The sequence below is a fragment of the Bemisia tabaci genome, chromosome 5 (genome assembly GCF_918797505.1).
Source record: "Bemisia tabaci chromosome 5, PGI_BMITA_v3".
NCBI classification, from domain to species: Eukaryota; Metazoa; Arthropoda; class Insecta; order Hemiptera; family Aleyrodidae; genus Bemisia; species Bemisia tabaci.
This window is the reverse complement of record NC_092797.1, coordinates 55,749,810-55,772,361: the sequence shown is the minus strand read 5'-3', so window position 1 is coordinate 55,772,361 and position 22,552 is coordinate 55,749,810. Positions and strand designations below refer to the sequence as shown.

General features: G+C 41.3%; 1 protein-coding gene across 2 annotated transcripts in view; it reads left to right on the top strand.

Moving 5' to 3' along the window:
* Positions 1–22,552, top strand: part of LOC109030940 (butyrophilin-like protein 2) — a 122,340-nt gene that overhangs the window by 22,652 nt on the left and 77,136 nt on the right. For both annotated transcript variants that reach the window (XM_019042183.2, XM_019042182.2), the window contains exon 2: positions 17,227–17,516. In XM_019042183.2, the coding sequence (XP_018897728.2) occupies positions 17,417–17,516 (100 nt within the window). In that variant the 5' untranslated portion in view covers positions 17,227–17,416. The remainder of the gene's footprint in view (positions 1–17,226; positions 17,517–22,552) is intronic.

Here is a 22,552-nt window from a genome sequence, read left to right as displayed (position 1 = left end):
AACCCCGTAACTCCTATATAAATGGGATGCGACTCCGGTGGTTTGAGCCATTAACGGGAGTATGTGCGCGGGATCTGGGCAGACAACGACGGGGTAACGCCTGCGGGGAATTGGCAGAGCCCACAACAAATGCAAAGTGCCGAATAGAATTCCAATGAGACCCGTGCGGGGGCGGATGGGGTTCGGGTCGGGTCTGATGCGCCGCTCCCGGAAATTGAACGGTGGAAAATTGACAAACGCCACATTCCGACGTCGGAATTTTCGGCGCTTTTTACCCCGGGCATCATCCTCGCGGCCCCTATTTCAATATACTCCACTTTTGTTTTTTCCCGAGATGGATCATCGTATCGAGGGTGCGTTGAATTTTGCTTTTATTGGATCTCCTTAATTCTCAACGGACGCATTGTTCTTCACCCTCCCGGAGATTCTTATCTGTAATTACAAACAATATGGGGTCAAGCCCATTGAAAAAAAAAGATTGGTAGAATTTACCAGTCCTTCACGCTGTATTTCACACAGCGTCCATTTAGAGTCAATTCTGCCAGAAGAAGGTAAACGTTACTACATGCTGGTACAGGTAACCATTCCTCTGGCAGAATCGACTTGAAGAGATGCAGCGAGAAGGAATGGTAAATTCTACCAATCTTTTTTTCAGTGTAAATATCGTCGCCCTCCGGCCAAAGTAACACAAGCGCCATGTGACGTTTAAAAATTTCCGCCGCCATTTTATTTTTTTATAGAGAAATTGTTGATTGCATATGTTTGAAAATTTTACCGAATTTCATCGGCCACTCCAGGAAAATTCAGTGAAATTTTCGGACAGCTTCGTTGAATAATTTCTCTGTTAAAAAATAAAATGGCGGCGGAAATTTTTAAACGCCGCACGGCGCTTGTGATACTTTGGCCGGTAGGTGAGAATATATCAAGGGTTCTGTTGTACACGAGAGATACATGAATGCTAAAAATGTCTACCAAAATTCTGTAAAATCGAGTTGTTTACGGCGAACTCGCTTCGACAGCGCTTGAGCTAAAAATGAAACTTATTATTCATGTTTAGTATATATGGCGCTAATAACATCTAACTAAGCAGACTTTCTACACGCAAAATCGAAAAAAATCACGTTGAGTAAAAAAGAAATGGCTAAAATACTAAAAATAATAAACGGTTATAAGACATTTCGTCAACGATTTTTTGTCCACGCGCATGTATTTCCAGTAGTTTACGTCCTTGCGTTTTTGCGGCAAGGGAGTTTTGGTCCACCTACCAATTGAGACCCAAAGTTAATTGGTCCACATGTAAATACAAATGACAATTGGTTGGTTGGGACACAATGTTCATGGATGGAAATGTATTATGATTTGGAAGAATGAGGGTTTGCTTGTTTCTGTTTGGTTGTTCGGTCCGACGGAGAAAAATATGGATTGCATTTTGCAAAAAGGAACCACTAGCATTGCAATGTTGCTAAGATTGTGCAACTTCTTTTATCTTGGAGGAAACCCCCGATTATCCATTAATAATTTATATTTTACTCGCTAAAAGACAAAAATTACCATCTAAATTTCATAGTTTTTCACGATTTCCGCAATTTTATTGCAAAAGATGAAGTTGCACAATCTTAGCATCATTGCAATGCTAGTGGTTCCTTTTTGCAAAATACAATCCATATATAATTGAGAATTTTGGTGAAAATGGGAGGGCATCAATTTCATGAGAGAAAATTAACTAAAACTCTCTACACCTCTTTGATGCAACAGGACTAAATTATCTCTCAAGAAAATCTTATCTTGGTACCGAAAAAAGTATTTGATTTGCCTCAGCCAAAGGCTCTTAGATTTTTCATGTGTAGGTACGATAACTTCGCGACGGCGCCGGCGTGCCGCGGTGTTTCGAGCAACTATTTCGCCACGGAGGTGTTGCACAGTATCGTACGAGATTGAAAGCACCTCACAAACGTATCATGATTGATGGAATATTTCAAAAGCACGAAAATCGATTGCATATTAAATGGAGAGACGACGACAAAAACAGAGCGGTAGTCGGAAAACTTACTTAGTCCTAGTATCTGTATGCAATAACATTTAGCAGGATTTTTGAACTTCCTTAGAGGAAAAAGTGACTTGATTCAAGCAGGAATACACTTAAATTCACCGCCGTGATGATTTCCTTTTGAATCGATAAAGAAAATGATGTTTGGTTCAAGAAGAAAAAGATGCTTATATAAGACGAAAAGTCACTAAATCAAGCAGAACCCCGCTTTCATTCAGCTATTTTATTCTCGATTCAAAATAAAATCATCTTGACAGTATACTCAAGAATGTTTCTGCCTAAAGCGAGTCCCTTTTTCTCCGAAGAAATTCACAAATTATGCTAAACCTCAATACGGATGCTAGAACTTAGAGAGTTTTTGGACTACCGCTCTCTTTTTGTGCCATAGTATCTTGATTTATTTTTCGAGGAAAGCTCCGTACTCTTAAAGAATGCCTGTCATTCTTAATATGTCGGAGAGTCTTCAATTTCTTATGATACTGTGCACCACCTCTGTTGCGAAATAGTTGCTTGAAGCGCCGCGGCTTGGCGGGCGAGGGACAAGCGCGACACGCTCATTGGTGCCTACAAACCTAACAGGGATACTGCACGCATTGCGCAATGCGTGAAGTATCCCTGTTAGGTTTGTAGGCGCCGGTGCGCGGCCTGGCAGCATGCCGCGCGGCCGCTCCGCTCTGCGTTTGGCTCTAATATTTAAACTGGCGGAGTCAGCGTTTGTCAACTCAGGATTTTGAAATGTGGGATTTTGGGACTCAGGATTTTGAAAAATGGGCTAAAATATAGCACTTGTATCAAGTCACTGTTTCTTACTTAACGCTTGGACGTAAACTACCGGACCAAACGGGCGCACGGACAAAATATCGTTGACGGTATGTCCTGAAACCAGAAAAACTTGTGTAGTCTGTTTCTCGAAGGTTCCAATTCATCGCATTTACGGCGTTTTTTTTTTTCATGGGCACCAGCAAATAGGTCTGTCCAAGTGTCCAGACATAGTTGCCAGGATCTAAACCCATGTTTTTAATCTCTGCATTTAATTGCAGAATATGGCAACTCTAGGGAGCTATAAACATATTTGGAAGTGGTATTTGTTTTTCACGTATGATTTGAATTGTTTCGCAGCATTTCTTAGTGTTTTTGGTTTTTCTTTGAGTTTGTAGGAGACAAATTATTTAAACTGATTGAGTTCATACACATACCATGAGAATACGGTAGAACTACTTAAAAGCGCATACCTTGCTGATGGCGCATCCTTATACTTTCTCGCGAGATGGAGGAACTCTGGGTCCTAAGAAGTGATACTCAGAGTATTGTCACAGGATCCCGGGCACGCAGTGCTATCTCTCTCGAGACACCCGATTCAATTATTTATTAATGCCCCAACATTCATCTTGGTGAAATTGTAAATTTTCACTGCGCATTTGAAAGAGTCCTTTCGATGTATTAATATTGCGGGAAACGTTTCTCTCCTCTGAAGAAGAAGGTTGCCGGATTTCGAGGAATTTAATTGATGAAATGAACCTGACGAAACAGTCTTGGAGGCAAAGTTACAGAGTCTATTCCTTTATATTATAGATACAAATTTTATGAAGTAGCCCGAGACAATGGTAACATGAAAAAAAACAAGGAGGAAAAAACTAAAAACGAGGCTAAAAATACACAAAAACCCGCGACGTTTTGACTCAGAACTGAGTCATTTTCAGTCGGAAAATATATCAAGAATTAAAAAAAATGTCCAAAAAAAACTTGAGAACTACATGTTGGTTGCCGACATCCGAAAAAAACCTAGGTTTTTTTAATATCTTCCGACTCGAAAATGACTCAGTTTTGAGTCGAAACGACTCAGGATTTTTTGTGTTGTATTTTTAGCATTGTTTTCCGTCCTCCCTACCATTGTTTTTTCATGTTCCTAGATATTTAAATTCAGAAAAAAATCCTATGAAAAAACTACCGAACTTTGTTTCATGGGTTTCATCAGGGTTTTTAATTCAGTCAATCAAGCTTTGTTAGGCTCAGAAATCGAGCTTCGGTCCCTGTGACCGAAGTATCCGATATGAAGAAAAAATTCCACGAGCCCTGTTATTTCTACCAAAGATTTTCATTATCCAAACCAAGGACCTATTGTTATGTGTAAAAGTTTGAGCAACCGAACCGAAAACTTTAAGGGACTTAAGTCGTTTGAGTCGGTTTATTTTTCTCTAGGTATGCTTAAACTATCATCACCCACGAAATAATATACAATTGTCCATGGAGAAAGAGGCTTGAGGGTCGAAAATAAAGCCTAAGCGACCTAAAGACGAAAGAAAGACTTAAATGTCCAGTGATATTGCATATAGCAGCGTTTCCCAAGAGTTTTCGCTGATGAAAAAGGGGCATATATATTTAGTGGAATTTGGACCAGTGGTGAGGCGTGAATAATCGATGATCGATATTTCTTCATTTGAAGCTAGGGTAAATCGATTTTTAATGTGTTTGTTGCGAACACCTTGCTTATCGATCCTTTTCCATAGGTTTAAATGGCAGATCAACCGATACTGCAAAGCACGCAACGCCACTGATTTGGACGTTTTCAAGTTTCCAAATTGGTGGGTTTTCATTCTCACTGATTCAATTATGGAACAAGCCCATTTCGTCACCTTCCGGCCAAAGTATCGTAAGCGCCATGCGACGTTTCAAAATTTTCGCCGCAATTTTATTTTTTACAACGAACTGTTTCAACGAAGCTGTCCGGAAATTTCACTGAACTTTCTTCGTGCTGCCGATAAAATTCGGTGAAATTTTCAAACAGATTCAGCCAAAAATTTCTCTGTAAAAAAAATAAAATGACCGCTGGAATTTTTAAACGTGGCACAGCGCTCGTGATACTTCGGCCGGAAGGTGAGGATTTGAACTTCTCAAGGGTCGGACTCCAAAGAAGCCAGGGGGCGTGACCCGGAGTCCAAACGAAGCGGCAACGCTGTCGAGAAAACCTGGAGGCCAAATTACAACGGAGAGAGAGCCCCCCAGGGAGGAAAGACAGAGAAGAGGATGCGACGGCGGGAGGGGGTTGTTGGGAGGCGATTACAGAGTTGACGATACTTGATGAGGTCTTGTCACGGGCTCAAACAAATTAACGGATGGATCCTGGAAATGAAATTAATCGGAGCGAAAGCATTTACATCGGGAGCCGGGCTGGGCCGGGCCGGAGTCTGGATCTGGAGAGCCGTGTTTAATGATGGAGAAATGGAGTTAGCATGGACCCAGTCGGAGTGCAGCAGACATCGCATCCTTCTTGCGACACCGGCTCACCAGCCCCGCGGCATTTTTCAAACGCAAACTTTCGCCAAAGTTTCCGTTTATTCAAATATATCGACGGTGAAAGTCGGCAATCACATAACTCGGTTTGCGACGTCGCAGACTTCCTGTCATACTTTATTTTTAAACGGAAAACTACTCAACGGTAATTCTTTAAAACTTCCATGATTTTTCTTCTATGTGCGAAGAAAATTCTGCAAAAACTTCAAGGAATCATGTCCATTTGTTCTCCTTTAAAAAAATAACATAGTTGCGGAGATTTTCAGACACCGCAAACGAGTTATGCGATTGCCAACTTGCACCGTCGATATGTAATTTTACTATGCGATTCCAGTTCGTGGTTGGTAAATGACCATCAACGCACAGTGGATCGAGTCAATGGAGGAAGGAGTCGGACAAAATTTGGAAACCTTAAAAGCTTATAACTCCGTTTATTAAAAAACTTTGTGGTCTTGGAAATAGTTCCATTGGTTTCCTCGTGAAATTCACTTTCAGGAACACCCCGTAAAATTTAAAATGTGACGAGTTAAACATCAAATATAGCACTGTTAGTCAACAATTTCAAGTCCGACCTCACTCATTGACTCGATCCACTGTGCGAAAAGAGAAAGGGACCTCAGCCAAGGACTAGGTACCTTGTTAGGAAAAAACGCCGTATGAACCTTCAGGCGTTGCCAACTATCCTTCGATAAAGACCGAATTTACCGTTAAAATTTTGAATATTTTTCTTCAAAACTTTCAGACAGTAGTGCTTGTAATTTCTGGAAATTTCAAGGAAAAAGATCCATAACTTTCCTCAAAAGTAAGCGTTTTCTTCGAGGAAATTAGGCAAATCTCAAGTGTTCATAGAGCGTTCTCCCCTAGCGCGGCACAGGAGTCAAAACTCAGTCACGATACTGATGCATGAAAGAGTGTTCTACGAAACTATTGAGACAAAAATATCAGAATAAACTTAAGTAATGTCAGTTTGAGTTTACAATTCACTAAACGGGATCTCTGAAAAATGTTTATTTAAAATGAGCCACCGGACAGGGTTTAAACTAAATAAAAACGTCACATTTTTTTCTCTACAAGATTTTACGTAGGAAACATTTCACTCAACGAGAAGTTCGGAAACCAATTCCAACTGACTCGACGATCTCTTCAGAAGGAATCATATGGGGCCAGAACATCTGAACTCTACAAATACATTCCAAACGTTGGCATAGAGCGAAGCCAAGTTAGCGCCTCGCGCCATCGCGCCATCGCGCCTTCAATTTTGCAGACGCAACACAGGCATCCATCAAGCACGAATAGTTGTATCTCTACGCCGTCATTAACGCGTGTCCTTTCCCATGCTCCATTTCCATAATAGGTTTTTTTTCCATTTGTCTTAGTATTTGTAGTGGTGCTTCAAAGACTATCTGAGCAACGCAGCCAAAAATAGGAAAGACGTAATCTATAGCCTAGTCCCTAGTTTTTTAACTTTTCCAAAATCGAAGCAAAACCTCACTAATAGCATAGAGTGGAGTATTGCGAGTTCACACCTCACGCCATCACACCTTCAATTTTGCTTATGCAACGTGGACATTCATCAAGCATGAATAGTTGTATCTGTGCGCTGTCATCATAGCGAATTGTCTTTTATTTTTGAAATCTGAGAAAAGTGAAGGTTAAGTTGTCTTAAAATGTGCTATGTGTCATATTGGAAAAAAAGTAAACAAAAATGTGAAGGTCTCTCAAGCGTCCTATAAAGAGCGTGCGATTGAAAATGGTATTTTTGCGAGAGTTTTGTCGTGCAGGGAATTGTTGTTTGACAACTACCCCTGAAAATATTAAGCCGGGTCATCTATGTCTTCTGAGGGAGTTAAACAAATGATGGACGAGAAAGCACCAAGATATTATGAAAAAAAGAAAATTTAAAAAACATGTATTTCTTACGTTCAAAACATAGAAATACCATAGATAATACTTAAAAAAACCTTCAAAATTGATGTATTCAAGCACGGGTCAGCAAGACTCACCTTGCAACTCTGCGTACACAAAACCATTTAAGTCTTACAGATCAAAATAAAATTATAAAACAACCTTCCTTTCCGTTGTGCCATTAGTAGGAACATCAGTGTGCTCTGGAAAAAACCGTTAGAAACGATAGTGGTGGTTCCAAACTTGAGCATCAGTTGGTTACCTGCTTATCGACGAATGGGAACTCAAAAAAAAGTTCCTCGGTCGAGAGAATATGACTCTTGGGAGTTGAGTGAAAACTCGCAAGAGTCAAGTTAGGCCCACATTTAGCCCTCACCCCCACGCATGAGAGGGTTGTCAAGTTACAATCTTACTTATACAAAACTCTTCCGCTCAGCCCCATTTCCTTGTTGGTATACCAATGTGGCATTCTTGTAAGGAATGGGGCCATATAGTTTAGAATAAAAATGAGAGCGTGGCATTTCAATAACCTCGAGATCCACAGGACGCTTGTTCGATCCGTTGTCGGATAATTGGACTAGATTTTGCAATTAAGAGCCACAGTGTCTAGCTCATTTTAGAAGTATCATGTGTGGCATTAGTTTTTTTTTTTTTGTTTTTTTTTTTGGGGGGGGGGGGGTTCAAAGAAAGTTTATTCATGAAAATAGAGAATTTCACAAAAATTTCAAAATTTCCTATCTTAATTAACTTATCCATCCTAATGTCTGTTAACTACTTTCTAAGGAATAAACTTATTCTTACAAGCTGAGGCTGACATTCATGCGATACATACCTTACAATTAACACCTTAGATTCCCAGGAACACTAAGAATTGATTAGTTTTCATATGCAGGTAGGTGCTTCTCCGGACAAACTAGAAATTAGAGTTTTTAACTGCAAAATGCTGCCCACCGGTCCTGCGCCTTACTTTTTGTCGACTCTAGTTGAGCTTCACATAAAGCTTCAAAAAGGTTACGTACGCTCCGCTATTCTGCGCTCCTACGTAATTGCTTTGGTTTGATTTTGAGATTATCATATCAAAAGCGTGAGCCACACGTCAAACTGATTATGCGCTATCACTCTGGCGAGGTCAGCAAGGTCAGAGTTCCGACAGGTTCTGTGAATACCAATCAGAGACCTCTAGGCCCTCAAATTACTGCGGGTCGCAGTAACTTGATAGCAAGCTCAACTCTGATTGGTGCGCGAAAACCTACTGCGCAGTTACCTCCCTAGATTCATAACTTATAGTTCGATCGTGTGACTCGAGCCGAAGACCGAAAAGATTACAGATTATTAAAAGCACGAAGAGAAAGTAACAGCTCAAAGAGACCATAGTATTCAAAAATATGGTTCCTTTGCTGAAAACTGAACGCAACTCTCTCAAGTCGTGCAGTTTTTTTTAAAAATTATGAACAATAGAGTGATGGCCTAAACCAGTTGTTTCATACTAGCATTATATTTTGTGATAATATTTATTATTTTGCAGCTGAAAATGTGCCCGTGACGACCAAAACGTGCTGCCTTTTTTATTGTTTTAATAGTTATCAATTCTATTTTTTCATTTGTATTCTCTCGTGTTTATAATTTCGGGCTTTTAAATGTGTGCGTCATTTTTTTCCATAGCTGTAAATATCAGCATAAAAAAGTCCACTGACAACAAGGAGCAACAGGAGTAGGACCGTTCTACAAGCAATGCCGTTGAAACTGACTCCAGAAATCTTTGCTTTTAATCCCGATGCACCCTGTTCCCTGTATTCTTTACTACTTATCTTCCCTCTCTGAAGAGATCTTTAACAATACATTCGTCGCTTTTATTCGGGAAACATCTCATGCTCGTCTAAAAGCAGGACCCTCGGAGAACTGTTGTATCAGACGGATTGGCAGGGAATCCGAGGTAGATAGACTGTTGATGAATGTCATCCAATTTATATTCGGAGAAACTCGTTTGGGGCCGAGGTTTTGCCCTTTGAATCGGACCGCTACGTTTCCGATAGGCACATAAACTACGGAACTCTACGGTGGCAGCCTCAGTTGCCGTATTATTGGAACAACCGATAAAAGTTTGCGCAGATATAACGCGAATCGGGTTTTTTGTCCTGCGTCGCGGCAACAGCGCGCTACGATCGGGCTTGGAATCACCTGACTGTCGCTCGAAAAGTGCTCATTTTCGAAATTTATGAGCCGAAACAGTGGCAGAATTGTCGATTTTGGCGGGGAAATCGGGAATTTTGTCCTCCGTTCGATTGTATGTGCACTAGGAGCCTCAGGGGCTTACACACATTTTTCTCAATGATGGCAAAATACTTCTGTTTTTAGGAATCAGTAGTGACAAAAAGGTGACTTGATAATTATTCATCGCAATAAAAAAGATCTTCATTGAAACTTGTTATTTTATTTATTTTTTAATCACTCATAAGCCCGTAAAATTTTGACGTTCAGACTAATGAGACTGACTTAGTCTTGTAAAACAGTACTAATCCGTCTGATGTTTACCGAAGATACTGACTTTACAGTGGCTACTCTGCGAAAAAAAAAGGTCTCATTAGGCTGACGTTAGTTCAGCTCACATCCAAGAGGAACCTAATTGAACAAAGAAAGTACATACATTTTAAAAAAAATTGTTTGATTTAGTCAATCTAATACACTCCTCATTCCTGAAAGTTGAAGGCAATAATGATTGATGAAAATGGAGTGCTAGCATTCATCATTCCTTGCCACACGGGACATTTTTGCCAAGCTTTAATTTAGAAATAATACGAAGTAACGAGTTTAAGACTGATGATTCCCGACACTTGTATGGGAATTGGCTCCGGAACTTGAGCGTCTATCGAGGCCTTGAGACACAACACACGGACACACATAACACGGAAAAGGACGCGCGTTGACGACGGCGCAGAGATACAACTATTCGTGGCTGATGGATGTCCGTGTTGCATCTGAAAAATTGAAGGCGTTACGGCGCGAGGCGTGATCTCGCATTGCTCCGCTCAATGCTGCAAATAAAGTGCCGTTCAGATTCGGGAGAACAGTTACAAATTAAGACCCTATTATGTCTCTCCTATCTCCGGCTGTGTTGCTTACTTAGCTCTTGAAGCAACATTACGAATAGAGGAATAGTCCATGAAAGAATGGTGGCCAGCAGTCATCGAATGGTCAATAATCGGAATTTGATTTGTGTAGCGAGGTCTATATTTATAATGATGCTTCAAGGGCTATTTGAGAAACACAGCCGATAATAGAGGGAACGTAATCGGGCCTTAGCCTTTAATTTTTCTCCCGAATTGGAACATCTCCTCGGGAGCTAAGATCCGAGCATCGCGCCATCGCGCCTTCACTTTTTCAGATGCAGCGCGGCCAACCTTCAAGCACGAATAGTTGTGCCTCTGCGCCGTCGTTAACGTGCGCTGAGGAGTGTTTCATATTTGAAATTGAGAACAGTCAATATTAAGTTTACACAAATATACTATAATGTGTTTATATCAATAATCATTTTGTAAAAAAAGAAAAAAATCGTGGACTCTGAAGCACCCCAAAGAGCCACGTATAAAATTGGCGAGAGTTGGGTTTTCGCAGGAAATACCTAATTTTGTCAACTTCCCTGATAAGAAATCCCAATTTGGGTAAAATTGATCCGACTATCTCTTCTGAGGGATCTACACATGGCAGAAGAGAGATTAGGGTTAAGAAATTGCTAGGTTGCTGCGAAAACAGGCATATACAATGCTCAAAAAAAGTGAACATAGAAATGACATATAATACCTCAAAACTATCAAAATCAATGTATTAAAATACGGGTCAATTTGACTTGATTTAGGACTACGCGTATAAAAAAGCCTTGTAGGTTTAATCACTCACTCTACGTCTACAGGCATAGATCCACCTTCTGTCCATCCGAGTTTTTGAATGTAATCCGAGTGAAGCTCATAATTGGACAACATTAGGAACATGTTTGGCTCATTTTAGAAACAACGCACGTTCCATTAGACTCCCCGTGCAGGTATGTGTTTTTATGGATGAGCCTGAAATAATAGTTTCTCATATCGAAACGTAGTCTAATTGGTCATATCGGTAGTGAAAAGAAAGAAATGCGTATCTCAAAATGCGATGTTATTCCACATGTATTGAATTTTATTTATTTATTTATTTATTTTTAGGAAAACCAACCCACAGTTTCCATTCAAATTTGTTGTGAACTTTCCTCGCTGGTTTTTTGAAAAAAACTACACACATACATACACACAAAATTGTAAGGCAGGAATGTGCAGGAAAACATCTAGATTTGTTTAACTTGAAGGAAATAAAACATAGTGGGAGATTTTTAAACGTTGCATTTGAGATGCGCATTTTGTGCATTTAGCAATAAATATGTCGACTTGGTATCGATACACGGAACTTTTTACCCTCGATTCACCTTCATCTTTTTCATTTATTTATTTTTTTCTAAAAAAAAAAAAAAAAAAAAAAAAAAAAATAACCAGCCTACAGTTTCTGTGTACACAAATTTTATGTTAACTTTTTTCACTCATTCAAATTTTTTTTAAAAAAATACGCCTAAAATAGGGAAAAAGGAACTTGAAAAAAAACAAATTAATCGGTTTTCCTTCACGAGAATAACACATAACCGGAGATTTTTTAAAGTTGTATTTGAGATGCGCATTTTAAGCATTAAACCAAAAATATGTCAAATTGGTGTGGATACACGGAACTTTTCACCCTCGATCCACCTTAATCTTCTTTTTTTTTACTTACAGGAAGTGATTAGAAAAGCATCTAGAGTCGGCAACGGGGCACGGCGGTGCTGAAAAACGCGATGAATGGAACGAATCGAAAGGAGGAATGAATGGGAATGAATGAATGATGGCGAAGTATTCCGTGAACCGTTCACGCGGGAGGAGGGAGGGGGCGGTGCGTGCCACCGGGGCAAGCATTCCTGCAACATCTCATTTAAACCTTAATGCATGATTTGGGTTGAATAGGGAAAAAAACTAATATTCATCTGAATGCTAACATACGGAGACGTGTGTGGAATATTTTTTTCATCGCGCTTATTTATCTTCCGAGCCCGGGGTTAGCGGGGGCATCCGGGGGCCATCGGGGGCAAGGAGGGGGGGGGGCGTTTTCGAGACTAAGTGACTTCCATTTCCTCTGTGACACGAGTTGGGCTCCGATTTGCGGGGCTGTGTCGTTCGCAACATCGCGTCTGAGCCATCTGCCCTGAGCCCCGGAGTCGGTGGAGTTACCAGCTTTTGAAAAGGTGCTCGACTCAAAAGTGGTTAATTTTTAATTGGAAGGAGGAAATTCGAAACGTCCTAACCACCGTTGGGCGTTCCTAAGATTGTGTACGGTGTCTCTCGCTGTAATATCGTCTGAATTTCTTTGCTTCGTGAAATTTTCATGCAAGAGTTTTTTCTGATGGGGTCAGTTTGTCGCACACAACGTCAAATCTCGGAACGTACCTCCATTCCAAAGTTGTAAAATTGACTCGGAAAATGCAATTATTCAAAGGAATATAAATGTGCAATTTTTGTCCAGATTTTGTCTGATTTTTGCATGAGATCAGAAGAAAAATCAGTAAAATTTTCAGTAAGAAATTGAATTTAATTGAAAAGTTTCGTCTGAAGGGGTCAGTTTGTTACACACAAAGTCGTTTCTTGGACGAAGAATCGTAATTCTATTCCAAGGTTGCAAAATTGACTCGAAAAATCCAGTTTTTTACAAGAATGCACCAATGCAAATTTCGTCCAGATTTTGTCTGATTTTTGCACGAGATCAGAAGAAAAATCAGTGAAATTTTCAGTTGAAAATGCCCAAGATTCGCCGGGGGAAATTCAATTGGTGAGGGGAAGTTTGGCAATAATGAAATATCGATATATTCTTTTGTGAGGGAAACACGGATGAAACCTCGAGTGATACCATGATAACCAGTAACCAGGATATGCACCACCACGGTGAATGACGTCATGCGCCAGGATTTCTGAAGGGCAATATATCCGTTACTACGGTACATAGCAATTTAGCACATCGACAGATCTTACATTTTCGCTAATTTATGAACTGGAGCCATCAAAGCAAAACTCTATTGCCAGCGCAACGGACTCATGCGTTAGAGCACAGGTACAGGACAAAACCGATTTGGGGTCAAAATGATACATTTTCAGATCTCATAATATTCTCGAGAAAAATGTATGATTTATCTTTTTATAACATTGAAATGCTCTCTAAGAAACGATGTCTGCAATCTTGTGTGATCTTGCGCAAATGAATACATTTTGCAATGTGAAACTAATATTTTTGGCTCATTGTAGAAACCATGTACGTGCCTCTTACTTGTACCCTATACATAGGTTTCCTTATGCATGAGCCGGATATTATGATTCCTAAGTGCAAACTGTAGTCCAGATAATGCAGAACAAAATCCTCAAGTCCTGGCATAGTCACTACATTCCCACAACCCCTCAACTACCACCACCTCAAGGCCCATTATGATGGATTTCATTAAACTTGTTAAAAATGCATATTTTGTAGATATTTCACGGAGAAAAAAACCTCGCGCGTGGGACCCGAAGTTTAGGTTATATGGATCTCTGAAGTTTTCGGAATGAGCATCTGAACACTTTAGGTCTCAGCTGCTGAGGTTCGGATCACACATCTGAAACTTCAGTTCTCACATCTGAGGTACTTCAGATGTGAGAACCGAAGTTTTTTGGATGTGAAAATCGTAGTACTTCAGATGTAAGAACTGAAGTTTCAGATGTGTGATCCAAACCTCAGCAGCTGAACCTAAAGTGTTCAGATGCTCAATCCGAAAACTTCAGATATCCATATGACCTAAACTTCTGGTCCCACGCTGGGAGTTTTTTTCTCCGTGTTGGTTCCTGCTGTGTCTAGAGCTCTATCAGCGTGACAGAGGCGATGTGAAGCCAAGTAATTTGCTGGATTCGGTTGGACGGAGTACCAAGCGTCGAAACCCGGAACAGTGGAGGCATGGCCCCGGGCAGATAAAGGGTTTTTTTGTGAAATCCTCATGTAAATAGAGTCGTTGCGAGCTTGTTTGAGTTTAAATCCGGCCGGAGAATCACGAACGTTGGTAACTGAAAATGAGTGGTGAACTCCATGAAGCAGTTCATATTGATCGATTCGCTGGAGGATTTTTATTTGGGAACGTGCTTACTTGAATAATGAGGACGAGTGAATAATGAAAAGGAGAGAAAAGTTAAAATGTGGAAGCGCATTAGAATTCAAACGCGGGCCCAGGGATACCGGGTCAAATCGTAGTTTAAACTTGAGAACTACGTGCAAGTCATTTTGATGATAGAACAACCTGGTTAATGCAAGGGGTAATTAAATCTCGGTTCCCTACCCAACTTCCATTAGCACGCGCCTTGAATGCATTTTTTACGTTTAGCCCTCGTGCCTCTCTCTACTGCAATGCTCTTTGTTCCCCCTAAGTCTCTCAGATTAGGGCGTCTTACTTTTCGTGCTGGAGCCGAGCTCAGAATTTTATTTTTCCGGTGAATTGTCGTCTTCTATGCTCCCGAACTAAGAAAAAACCCCATATCGTCCTTTCCCACGCAAAAGAACGTAATTTTATTTTGAAAGTGGTCAACTTTTTCCTCGTAAAGCCCATTTTTACCAGAGACATCTTGGGCACCTTTGACTGAAAATTTCACTGATTTTCCTCCTGATTTCATGAATAAATCACAAAAATTGCAATGGTACAATCTTGTAAAAAATTAAATTGTTTAAGTTGATTTTGCAACCTTGGAATGTACGTTTCTCATTCAGACTCGTTCCGAAACAAGACGAATTGTGTTGTTTCAACGGCGATTTAATCTGAAAGAGATCACACAAGTGAAGAAAAAAAAAGTTGCAGGCAATTAGCAGTCGCCGGCAAATTGCAATTTATTCGTGTTGAATCAACAAATTAAAAAATTGTAAAGTGAAAAAACGAAATAGAAAGTAGTGATAATTATGCTTTGAATTCAATAATACGCTATCCCTTTGTTCTTGAATGCATGGTACCAGCTAGCACACTCGCGAGTTCGTGAAATGTAATCACTAATCTGCGTTGGGTTTGGTTCGGTTAAGCAACTAAACTAACTTCTTGGCAAAGCGGAGAGTATCGCTGGATTTGAAGGCGTTCCAAGCCGAGGTCGTGCCTTGCAAATCTTCGCCAAAGAAACCTTTACTATATCGATGTTATTGCAATTGCAATTTGACGAATTGACAAGTACGGAGCTTGCAAATTGCCGGCGATTGCTGACTGCCTGCGACACATGCATGCCAGGGCTCAAGTCACAATAGATATAGTTTCTTTCGATAAATACTTTCAGCTATGGGAGGAAATAGATGCTCCGTCTGTGGAGGAATCCAAAAGCTAGTGGACGCACATGGCGCTCCGTTGTTTTTATGAGAGTGTCTCTCGAATCATCTCAATGGAAAATATCCGAGGCAGAAAACCCGGAGCCGAACCCTCGGTGCGGGCCCTCGCCCCCCCCCCCCCCCCCCGATCTGGATCTGCATTCAGAAATCCTCTCACGGACCAAAGAGAGGAGGGCGCGCGGCGCCGCGGGAGGGGCGCGCGGGGTGGCCGCTCGAGAACTTTTCCAGCATTAATGCACCGATCCTCATTCCAGGGCAATAATGGATGTGACGTGTCCTCATGGGTCACTCGCCATCTCGACCGCCAGAGAGCGTTGGCGGTGCAAAAACACCGAGTACCTGCCCAAAAGTTGCCGTTATACTGCCGTGCTAAGGAAGAACGCCGTAAGAACTGTCGAGAGTTGCCACATTTCTTTCTATGAAATGTTCATTTTTGAGGAAATTTATGAATATTTTCCCTTGAAATTTTCAGGAATTTTAGGTGAAATTTCGTACAAAATAATCTGAAAAATCGGAAGGTAAATATACATAAATTTACCAGAAAATTCGAGTTTTATCAAAGGAACCTTCTGGCAACGCCAGAGGGTGCATACAGCGTTTTTCCTCAGTATGGCAGAATAGTAAAGAGAGCCGTAACTCGTCACCTTCCGCTCAAAGTATCACAAGTGTCATGCGATGTCTCAAAATTTCCACCACTATTATATATTTCTAAGCTTCCTTGATCAATTTCTCTATAGAAAATAAAATGGCGGCGGAAATTTTGAAACGTCACATGGCGCTTGTGATACTTTGGCCGAAAGGTGACGAACTCTTTTCGAAATCGAGTTTTCTTCATTTGTGTGACCTCTTTCAGGATGAAATCGCCGTTGAAACAACACAATTCGTCTTATTTGTATGAAAATAAGACGTGTCCGATGGCTAAAGTGCGAAACCACTTATCTTCATTACGATGTTTCAAAATCACTGCTCGTATTACATTTTTTCGGAGAGAATCAAGTCAATGTTATAGTTTAAAATTTATGCGGAATATTCTGCTGGTAGGGAAAAAAATCGAAGAAAATTTTAAAAAAATCAACTTAACCCACGGCCGAAGGAGAGTTGACCAGTTTTCAAAAGAAAAAATGAAGTATGACATCTATATGAAGCCGTAATTGCGCAACAATTATTTTTGTATCAGACAAAACAACCGCTAGAAACCAAAGAGAGTAGTACTTTTATTTGATGGCGGCCTTTTTTGCCAATATCTAACTAAGAATTGGTTTTTTGTGTTTCCAAAATGCAACCACAAAAGCATGCAGAAGATAGCACTTACGGCTGTTTTGCCGAACATGAAAATGAAAAATATCCATTTTATGAAGTTGAAATAAAATGCGTGAATTTTATACGATCCTAACGATTTCTGAGAGTTTTCGGATGATTGGTGGTAATTTGACAAAGAATAGAGGTTTTTTTCAATAAAAATTTCCGCTCAGACACTTCTGAGCTCATTTTTTCAATGTTTCCGTTTTGCATATATGACTCTCTTCACTATTCCAACAGTAACGCACCGATCCTGATTTCAGGGCAATATGGATGTGACGTTTCCTGATGAGTGACTCGCCGTGCCAGCCACCAGAGAGCGTTGGCGGCGCAAAAAGACGAAGTACCCGGCCAGAAGGTGCCGGATGGTCGCCGAGCTCAGTCTGGCAATGTTGCCTAGTCTTCCGTTAATCTAACGGAGAAGATCGCAGATTTGGCAACGCTTCGCCGAGCATGGTAGCGAAAAGCAGCCACTCTCGCTACCTCAAAGACGGACTTATGCTCTTTCTGTTTCCGCTCCATTTTATCCTGACATCCGTTTTCATTGCTCAAGGTAAGCTACTTATTCCGATTCCTTAGTTCTATTTCCTTCCCCCGCCGCACGCCGCACCATGGAACGAACCTTTGGGAAGAGTCGGACATTAAATTTTTTGTAGACCTGCAAATTTTGAAGTTTATTTCTTCACATTGGAAATTTTAAGATGTGTTTATAGTAAGAAATTTTACCAAGAAAAATGGAGTCACGCTAAAACATCTCCGTTTCATATTGACGTAGAAATTAGTTTTGGAATTTTCCACATCATGTCCGATCATTCCCACTGATTTCCGTATGAACCCTAGAAAGCTTGGATTTATATGTAAAACAGGGCTTAGGTGGGAATTATGATACGTCCTTACGCCGAAGGGGTGGCGACTTTTTTCATTGGGCGACGTCGTCGTGGCTGTTAGCTCTGTCGTTTTTGGTACTTAATATCATATCGTTGTTCCGCTGGTGTAGAACTGCAAATCCACTTCTAGGTGAGCCCAGACAGTAATTTTAACTTCATGATTCTCGGGGCTCATGTCAAAGCAGATTCACCTCTTTGTTCGGATGCAAAATTGGCCATGAGGTAAGCTTCTCGAGGTAATTTTCTCGTAGACCATTTGAAAGTTAGGTTGTGGCTTTCACCGAAAAAAAGTGAAGTTGATACGAGTATAACATTCTGGATGTCAAAAAAAATATGCGAGAACCTATATGATGCAAAATTACTCGCTATAGCAGTTACTTTAGCAATGCAAGGATGTAAAATTAACTGATTTGGCGGGTAATTCAGCATTTTATAAGTTTTAATTGGACGTATTTCTGTCAAATGGAACTATGTGCATTATGACGTGAGCCCTGCTATGCATACATTCCTATGGGTCTCAGGGCTCATGTCTTAATGCACATAGTTCCGTTTAGTAGAAATACGTCCAATTGAGCTTTTAGATCTAATAATTCCTACCCGTCTTATGTTGTTCAAAGCGTCAACAACATGCAACAACTGAGCCAAAGCACGGAAATCGAGGTTTCCATATTTTCATATTCCAAAGACTGCAACGGTGACATTCAGAGCGCGTTAGATTCACGTAGACTTTCGGTTTTTTAAATACGCGAATGGTTTAAATTTACGCGTCCAGATATCTTTAATAACAGTTAGGCGTGAGTCTCAGCAATTTCGTTGCGCAAATCATCTTCTGCGTAAAATTTCGGTTATGAAAGATGTATCAGAATGCTTAAATTCATAACTTGTCTCCTGGTCCATTCGCGTTTTCTATTTCAAACAAGCCAGTTTCCGGGATACCACTATTCGAGCTCCGGTGCGTTGCGGAGTATCATCTTTATTTGAAGGCGTTTTGAATTCGAGACTTAAACGGCGTTTTTCCTCGTCACAGCTTCATAGCAACCGTGACACACGATTTTGTCACGGACACACGATTGTGTCACGGACACAAGATTGTTTCACGGTTGCGTAACGAGGGACAGGAATATTTTTTCATGTAAATCTAAATTCTCTCTGTCAGAAAAAGAGACCCATGGTTAGTCATCATTTTCCTTCTTAGCCCTTAATAATCACCCGCCTTAACCAAAGAGATCGCTCCATTTTCCATTTGTATTTTTTTGTCTTTCGCCCCGTCTATCAATTTCAATAATGAGCCCTCTATGAGTGCGGAAATGGAGTTTTCAGATATATATCTATATTATTTATTCCACAACTTACTAAAGTTCAAAAACTTAATACAGTAAAACTGGTAATATCCGAGAGGAAAATGTAACCAATCAAATCCCCCGCTCTTGGTAAATTTGTCAAAGATCCTCCAAGAGACCCCAAGAATTCATGCGGAGGGTCCAAAATAGACGAATGGAGAATTTGCACTCCAATTTTTGATTATTTCATCGAAAAATGCGCTCAAAGAGCTGATTTTACAGTATTTTTTATAATTTTCTTCTGAAATGGGAAATAGTATAAACATAGATTTAAAAGTGAGAAAATGCACCCACTGCGCATCTGGCGGCATTGCCCATTTAAACACACGTATTTTAGCAGATTGGATCATTTTGTCATCTTCTCCAATAATTGTTCGATTCATGAACCAAGGGTATCTTCGTGTTCAGTTCACTCAGTAGTTTCCACTTAAACACGAAATTCACCTAATTTCAGACACCTGCAAATTCTCCATTAGGTTGTCCTCGGCGATTATGTAGAGCTACGATGGATTTAGGCCCATGTTAATTTGCTCGCGGGTAGGGTAAGAACAGGCCCCAGGTATGTTGCTTGAGGCACGCCACGTAAACACCACAATATTCGCCGCAGGATGTGGCAACGGCGATGCGTGTGGCAATAGCTGGATTCCTTATCGGATAATAATAAATTTCCATGCGCGAGCATTTACAGGCCCATAATAACTCGGCAACGAAAGGAAAGAATCGTTTCCGTTGGCCCTCCACCCCTATTTGCAGTGGCCGTAATCTTCGACCCTTGCAAGACTCTTTCATACGCTCCGAGCTGCGATGCAGGTGGACCGGACCCAGGCGGCAGGGATGATCCTTCGGTCGCCCCGGCCGCGCCAATAGACGATCATATTTTACCGGACGCTCGTCATTTATCAGACGGAAATCGATTGCATCAAATTAAATGTCCCTCTTCGTCCGGCGATGCTGCCCCAAGATCCTGCTTTGATAAGGGATACCCGTCCCGGGACAACCGTCCACTTGAGGTGGCGTCATCTTGTTTATTCCCCGGCTCGTTGCCAGCTCCACCATCCTTTACGTTCCTATTTCATGTGAGGTGACTCGTATTTCCGGTACTCGTGGTTGCTTTTACCAGTCAAGTTGTTGCGCATCTGGCATTGTTATTTCCGGTCCCTTCGCCTACGTCACGTGTGCAGACTTACCGTTAGTATTCCCTGTACGATGCTTTCTATGAGGACGTTTCCGGTACCAGTTTTGGCATTTCCGGTGTCTCTATTTCCGTCACGCATGCCATTTCGTCGTCTTTTAGACCATTATTTTTGGCACTGTCTACTATTGGGTACTGACATTTCCGGCACTTGTTCCACTGCTGTTTCTCCTCACATTTTCGGCGCTAACTTAAGGATGATTTCCGGTTTAGTCGTTTACGGTGCCACCTCTGATACTGTCATTTCCGGTTTCTTTCTTTCCGTCACGTCCTCTGACCCACCTTCTATCTACACGACTATCATTTGGACTTATTTCTGCAAAACGGAACTATTTGCATTATGATGTGAGCCCTATTATGTAAATATCCTTATGGGTCTCAGGGCTCATATCTCAATGCACATAGTTCCATTTGGCAGAAATACGTCCATTGCCAATACATTCTTTCCAGATATTACCATCTCCTGCACTGTCATCAATGGCAATATCATTTTTTGTGCTATCATTCCGCGTACTGTCCCTGTATCATCATTTGCAGCTTCATTTTATCTTTTATCATTATTTTTGCACTATCATTTCTTTCACATCATTTACAAAACTGATCTGGTACTTCCACTTTTGTCATGCTCAAGGACGTACTGCCCACTCGACCATTGCTTCCGTTATTTTCATTTCAAATACACCTTTTCCTGCATTAGCATTCTAATTTCTATGTCCGGTGCCTTTATCGACCCCAGTGGAAGTCGACCTTGTGCGCCAGGAGATGAACGTCCGCGAAGTGACCGCCTGCGAAGGATTTCCGAGACCATGCCTTTGTCTCGCTTCCCTCTGCACGGGCTCACGCGAGGTGACTGGAGGTGACTGGAGGTGACTGGAGATGACTGGAGGTGACTGGAGATGACTGGAGGTGACTGGAGGTGACTGGAGGTGACTGGGGGTGACTGGGGGTGACTGGGGGTGACTGGAGGTGACTGGAGGCGACTGGAGGCGACTGGAGGCGACTGGAGGCAACTGGAGGCAACTGGAGGTGACTGGAGGTGACTGGAGGTGACTGGAGGTGACTGGAGGTGACTGGAGGTGACTGGAGGTGACTGGAGGTGACTGGAAGTGACGGGAGGTGACTGGAAGTGACGGGAGGTGACTGGAAGTGACTGGAGGTGACTGGAAGTGACGGGAGGTGACTGGAGGTGACGGGAGGTGACTGGAGGTGACTGGAGGTGACTGGAGGCGACTGGAGGTGACTGGAGGTGACTGGAGGTGACTGGAGGTGACTGGAGGTGACTGGAGGTGACCGCCGGACGTGACTATAGTTGACGGGAGGTGACGGGACGTCCATCTCCTGCCGCATGAGGTCGACTTGGACTAGAGGAACGTCATGCGCCCTGATCACACGATTCATGTACTCGATAATACATGAAGGGCACTCTAGTCTTCCTTAAATATTTAGTGAGCCACTAAATATTGACGAAAAAGCTTCATGGCTTTGAAATATTGAAGCGTATATTGATCGTGTAACTAGAAAGCCTGTCGATTCACTTTCTAGTTGACCATCATTTTCGTATGTGCTACATTCAAATTTCCTTTGATGAAATTTTCATTTTTGAGGAAAATTATGAATATTTTTCCTCGAAATTTTCAGGAACTTTAGATCAAAATACAAACGAAATTCTCTGAAAAATTGGAAGAAAAACATTCATACGATTACCAGGGAATTCGTGTTCTACCAAAGGATATTTGGCAACGCCTGAAGTTTCATACGGCGTTTTTCCTTAGGAAGGCAGAGTAGTCGTCAGGGCACCAAGACGGGGTGCAAGCCGGAAATGATCCTATGCAGGAAATGGAACAATACATGATATTACCAAAAGTCGCACCAAAAACACGATGTCGGAAATCCAAAAGCTCATCATTTCTTGAACTGATATTTCCGGTATCAGTCACGTTGGTGCGATTTCCTGTAATGTCATGTCACGGAGTATTGCTCCCAATGTGTTTCCGTCGTCTCTTTTTTCCTAATTGTTGCTTACTTTTGAGCTTTTGAACACCATTTCTGGTATCGTCTTTGTAGCGCCGATTTTTGTAATATCATTTCCAGTTCTATTTCCTGCGTCATTTTTGGCTTGTTCCCCGTCTTGGTACTTAGACTATTGTTTCCAATATTATCAGTTTTGGTG